This window comes from Protobothrops mucrosquamatus, unplaced genomic scaffold (genome assembly GCF_001527695.2).
Source record: "Protobothrops mucrosquamatus isolate PMUCROS unplaced genomic scaffold, P.Mucros_1.0 scaffold386, whole genome shotgun sequence".
NCBI lineage: Eukaryota > Metazoa > Chordata > Lepidosauria > Squamata > Viperidae > Protobothrops > Protobothrops mucrosquamatus.
The window spans coordinates 103,386-109,385 of record NW_015386718.1 but is presented as its reverse complement, the minus strand read 5'-3'; the positions used below and the strand labels follow the sequence as shown (position 1 = coordinate 109,385).

Genomic DNA, 6,000 nt, shown 5'->3' with positions numbered 1-6,000 from the left:
TCCTCCCTGCACTGTGAATGTTTACATGTTATGTTCAATTAAACCATGGCAACATGTAACGTTTGTGTATTATTATTTTCAGCAGACTGTGTTTTTCTATTGTTGTGACTTAGATGACGTTCAGAGCACATTTTATGACCAATTCATGCAAAACTCTGCGTTATCCCAAGGGGTTCACATACTTTTTCTTGCAACTGTATATTATAAATATATTCATTTTCAAGATCAGATATTTTCATCAGGATTCCAATCAGGAAAGAAAATATGAACAATACATACCCTCACTATGATACCCATTCTCTTGCTCTCAGATGTGAAAGGGAAAATTTGCAAAATATAGTATGTCAGAATCTGTCCACTGGGGGTTTTCAGTTGCATTGAAGTCAAATCCCTATTCACCAAAGTAAGACCAACACTTTCTGTCCACTGAACCAAAGCTACCTAGATAAAAATACAATAGTGACTATGGTCAATCATACCCCGTGTAAATCAAGATGAACACAATAAAATTCAGTGCAAAAAATATCAATAAACAAAAAGAAATACAATATAAAATGATGATAGATTCAGTACCATCAATAACTATTGTGTTTTGTATAGCTGTTTTGTATGATTCACAATTTGGATTGGACAGAAGCAACTACTAGACAAAGTACATTTTGTCAACTGATGTATAACAACAAAAAATTATCCCTGATGTGAGAGAAATTGCTTTCATCACTAGTGACCATTTTATATCACTATAAAATTCAATCCTTAAACAACTATATTTATCTCCCCTTCCTTTTCCCCCCTTGTTTCTTATTCATTCATTCATTCATTCATTCATTCATTCATTCATTCATTCATTCATTCATTCATTCTCTCTTTAATCTATTTTAATCATTGTAATGTATTAGAGTTTTCTTATTGTATTATCACAGATGTATTATTTGTTTGTTACATTTCACTAACACTCGAGGTTAGAGGTGCTTAATCTTGATAACTTTAAGACTTGTGGACTTCAACTCCCGGAATTCCTCAAACAGCATGTTGAAGTCCACGAGTCTTAAAGTTGCCAAGGTTGGACACCTCTACTCTAGGTCAAATCTTCAATTTTGTAGCCTCTCATTTTTTGAAATAGCTTACTACTCAAAATCAAACTTGCTCCTAACACTGTTAAATGTTTCAGGAAAGCCATTAAAACAAGTTTTTTAAAGAAAGCCTTAGGAAGAGATCCAGTAAAAATTACTGGGCTGTGGTTGGACACTTTGTTCTCATAACCTTAATCTCTGTTTTAGTAACTTTTGTATTGCCATTTTGATTACTGTTTCTCATTTTATTATACTTTTTTGGTATTTTAATCCTTTTATTTTAAGAAGAAAATGTAAGCTCTTCAGAGTCCTGTTGCATTGGAACAGCACATAAACCTCAGCAAACAAATAATTAACTAGGGGAAAAACCCAGTAACCATTAGTAGTCTTATCATTACAAATTTGTATAATTCCCTTTTAAAGAAGTTCAATTTGGCAGATTTCACTAAGTAAGAATATAAGACTATATCCTACAATTTAATTTTGTGGAAACTAAAGAATTTGCAACTGCCTTTTTTCAAAACACTTCTCCAGTATTTAGCTTCATTTAAATTCTAATACCGTAAAAAGGAAAATATCATTTTTGCCATACTTTGTATACTTTTGCTATTCAATCATAATTCTTACTTCTGACATTTTCCTTAGCTAGTATAACCCAAATATTGGCAATGAGAGTGCTCTGATATTAGATTTTTTTCCTGTATGTTCAAAGCATCATTCCAAAGTAGGACAGTAAAATCTGATATATTCTCTGGGCCGAGACAATGTTTGAGGAGCTATAGGATTTAATACTATATTGATCCAGTACTAGGATGCACTAGCTATGTATGTACTGGCATGAGAAAAAATTTCAGAAATATATTGCTCAAGTCTGCCACCATATTGTCTATCTGACTGCATATCTAGCATAGAACAGCATTTTGGTTCAGACAAATTAAAACTGAATATGCAAATATGCTCATTAATTTGATCCAAATAAAGATTTTAGGGCAGATAAAATTAAATAATAAAAACCTTACTGTAATTGAAAAACTTTTAGATATTAAGCAAAACATATGCATTTGTATTTATTATTTATTTATTAATTAAATTTTTATGCTGCCTGTCTTCCCTTTAAGCTAACTCTGGAGCTTCATAAGATCCTATTGATACAATAAATGAAATTTGAGCCAAAAAAAATGACATCAATGTTTGGTGCTTATTTAATTTACTTCCTAAACAAAACCGTCCTTCTTGGAAAGATGGACAGTAGCTGTGAGAGATAAACTCTTTGTCAGCTGAAGCTAAAATGCAAATTGATCACGCAGAAAGAAAAGCCAAGTCTACAAATACAGTAAATGATTACAATATTTTGCAACAGCCAAGCCACATTCCAGACACAGACCTGAACAAAAATTGTGGAAGGGTCTAAAAAGAGCAGTCTATGCTAGAAAACCTTCAGAAATTATTGAATTGAAATTGAATTCCTCTATTACATGGAGGAATAAACCAAATTTCCATACAATGATGTGAACGTCTGATCAGACCGTTGTCCTTTTACAGACTAACGTTCATGACCGGGGGCCTCCATTATTAAAACCGGATAAACACGACCGTTTTCTCCGGATGATAGTTAAGGGAGTCGGTTCCTTAAAGACGTCCACCCTAGGTCTCCTCCGAAAAGACAATACCGGGGGACTGGAACCCTTATAGAACGACGTCCTCTATTCTAGACGGGGAGGGGTCTTTTAGCCTTCAGGAAAAGCCTTAAAACTTGGCTTGTTGACTGGCACTGGGTCTTGAAGGAGAAGCTACTGACTGGAGTGGTTGGCGCATTAATAGAGAAGGCACCCTCATTTCTTTGCTTCAACATTTTTAGTTTTAATTTTTTAAATTTTAATCTGTTTTTATAATTCTCTGGGTATTTGTATATTTTTTTATTATACTATAAGCCATTTAGAGTTGCTCTGATTCATGAGATGGGAGGTAAATAAATTTAATACTAATAGCATATTGCTATTTGGATGAATCTGGGTATGAAATAAATCCATTTATGGTGTTATTGTTCACGCAGATCCCTCTTTACACCAGTAATATATTAAGTTCTGATAATATTCATGCAATATCCGAAAGGAGGCAAATGCTTTTTCACAGAATTGCATTAATATAGTATCTCTAAATTACAATTTTGTTAAAAGATTGCTATAGGAGGAAGACAGCAAAATAAATATAGTTTACAATGTCATTTTTGAATCCACAAGAGCAATGTTTTTTAAAGTTTAAGAAGCCTACTATATTAGTTGCAAATGATCCAATACTCCAAAGGTTAATTTTCAATTTTCACTGTGAAAGGTTACTATTACATTCTGACCTGTAAATTGCATCTTTCCGTTAATACCCTATCATCTCATTTGTGCCCCTTTGCAACGGAGGACTTGAATGTTCTATATTTGGTGACTCACATCTGTTTATTATTTAGTTTATGCTTGGCTTCACATGCTGGTTGAGTTGGCAGTTTATAGCACAACCTCATTATAGATAGTTATACCTGTGTGCACAGAAAAATCAAGGAACTAAATCACCTGCTTTTGTAGTTATTAGATTATTCTAAAATTAAGCACTCAACACTTAACAAAATATATTAAACATATAAAAATACTTAGAGAAAACTGAAAATATGTTATAATTCTGACTAGATAACCCGACAGTTAGCTGCTCCTTGAGGTAATCAACTCACCTGCTAACAGGGCAGTTCATAGACAACTCAGTCAGTTGTATAATAGCCATTTCTGGAGTCTTCCCAGATGGAGGAGATTAGGAGACAAAATGTCTCTTTTTTCAGTAATTAAAAAAGAAATGGCCTCTTGGATAAAGTAGGTATGGAGTTGTGACTCCACCCTTTTGCCATCTCTCTCCTGTAACTTCTTCTGTGTGGACTGATAGCGCAAAACATATAAATCGATCGGGCCCCCTTTTCCTGCTTTGAATGCAAAGAGAGTTCTGAATTCCTGATATAGTTGACTGACTTTGGCTCCAAATTGTCTATTTCAGGTTCCAACTACTCCTTTTGGGCTAGTTTTCAGAACAATAGACTGGATCTGAATGTTTCCACAGCATCCTACTCCAAGCCTATTTAATTGTATCATGTGAGCAATGGCTATATAAACATATAACCTTGCATCTCACATTTTTTTTCTCTTGCTCATTAAAACAATGCTCATAGAATTCATTCATGAGCATGAAATAGGACCATAATCTAGTTTATTTTGAACACAGTACCTCTGAGGTTCAAACATTTGGACTGATTCTAAAAGCATCTTTTCCACCTTTGTTCTAGTTCTTTGATTCAACAAGAGAAGTATTTATTTTCAATGCTAAACACCAATCTTGCTCTCTTCTACAGGTTTCTGAGCCATTAAATCTGCATAGGATCTGCATAGGCATAGGGTAGGGAGGAGAGAGACCATTTTGGAAGCAGATATATCTCTTCCACTAAAAGAGAAACATGCTTTAATTCCTTTGCCTGGTCTAAGACTTGGGACTTAGGATTTTTTGCACAGGGATGATACATAGAGAATTAAGAAATGCAATCCTTCTGAATGACAGAGCTAATTCAGGATTTTGCTTTCTCATCTGTTGCGCATGTAAATCAGATCTTAATTCTTTTGCTGTGAATTCCTACCTTCAGGCAGACTGACGGATCCCCCAAGTCTATTGTGACCTGAATCAGTCTTGCTCCACAGACACTAAAGACAAGCACTTCAGTGCTCACAGGTACCATTTTGATCATTCTAACTATCAAAGCTGGTGCATGTACAGCCTTCAGTTATCTTGCCCTTCTCCCTTTTACTTGTTTACTTATTTTACTTAATTATTCAGTTATGAGAGGAAATATTAGAAAGAGGAGCAGGTAAAACATTCCTTCCCACTGATATTATCACATGCATTAATCCCACTGCTGTTCCAGAACTAGTATGAGTTTGGACCATGGGTTTAATGCCTCTGTGATTCAAGAAAAGCATAGCATAAATAGTAGCAATTGTTAAGTCTTAGCCTCAATACATCCTGAAAAAAAGAGAGCAATCTGACCAATCTGACCAAAATTGCTCCCCAAAAAGGAGTCAACCCTACTCCAAATCTAAACTGATTATTCCGTGATGTTTCTGGTTTTAGGCTTCTACACAAAAAAGGACAAACTTACAAGATCCGGTATGCTTGACAGAAAGTTGAATAAAATCAGCAAAATACTTAAGCCATTCCATTATTCCATTTTCAAATAAATCAATCTCTTTTTTTATAACTAGCCAAAATTATATACCTTCTATCTCTAACAAAATGTTTGTTTTTCTTTTCTATCCTGCTGTAAATAACAAGGTATCTAAAAACCTACTAAATCTGCCATACTCAATAATTTTACTCTAGTTTTTTTTTCCATTAGAGGTGACAAACCCAATACATATCTTGCTCCTAAAATAGATGCAGCAGTTGAGACACACTCAAAAAGTTTCAGTATTTTGTAAGGCTGGGGAAGCCCCAAAGACCTAATGTACTGTTCTTTAAAAGTTCTTAAAATGAAATCTTCCTTCTGTCTCAACATCCAAGTAATTTATTCTAAACATATTCATTTCTATAACTAAATAAAGGCCTTAATGTTCCTTTTTAGCCTAGTTGCTCTTCCTTTAATTTTTCCTTTGCATTACATTAATATTTAATAATAAGATGGAGGGCATTTGTTTACAAATTACTATAAGAAATAATAATTCATAATAGGTATGTCCAGTAAATAATTATTCTGATTTCCTCAGCGAATATATATGTGCATAAGAGTAATCTTCTTATAATGAAAAATTCACATGATAAAATCATCCTGTTTGCATAAAATATTAATATAGTGTCTAATTGTTCCAATTGTTGGAATTATAGAAGTATAAGTTAAAGACAATCAATG

At 33.7% G+C, this 6,000-nt stretch overlaps 1 protein-coding gene across 1 annotated transcript in view; it reads right to left on the bottom strand.

The window, feature by feature from the left end:
* Positions 1-6,000, bottom strand: part of ATP9B (ATPase phospholipid transporting 9B (putative)) — a 127,604-nt gene that overhangs the window by 25,384 nt on the left and 96,220 nt on the right. Inside the window, 1 exon segment of the mRNA XM_015815923.1 lies at positions 280-441. Within this exon segment, the coding sequence (XP_015671409.1) occupies positions 280-441 (162 nt within the window).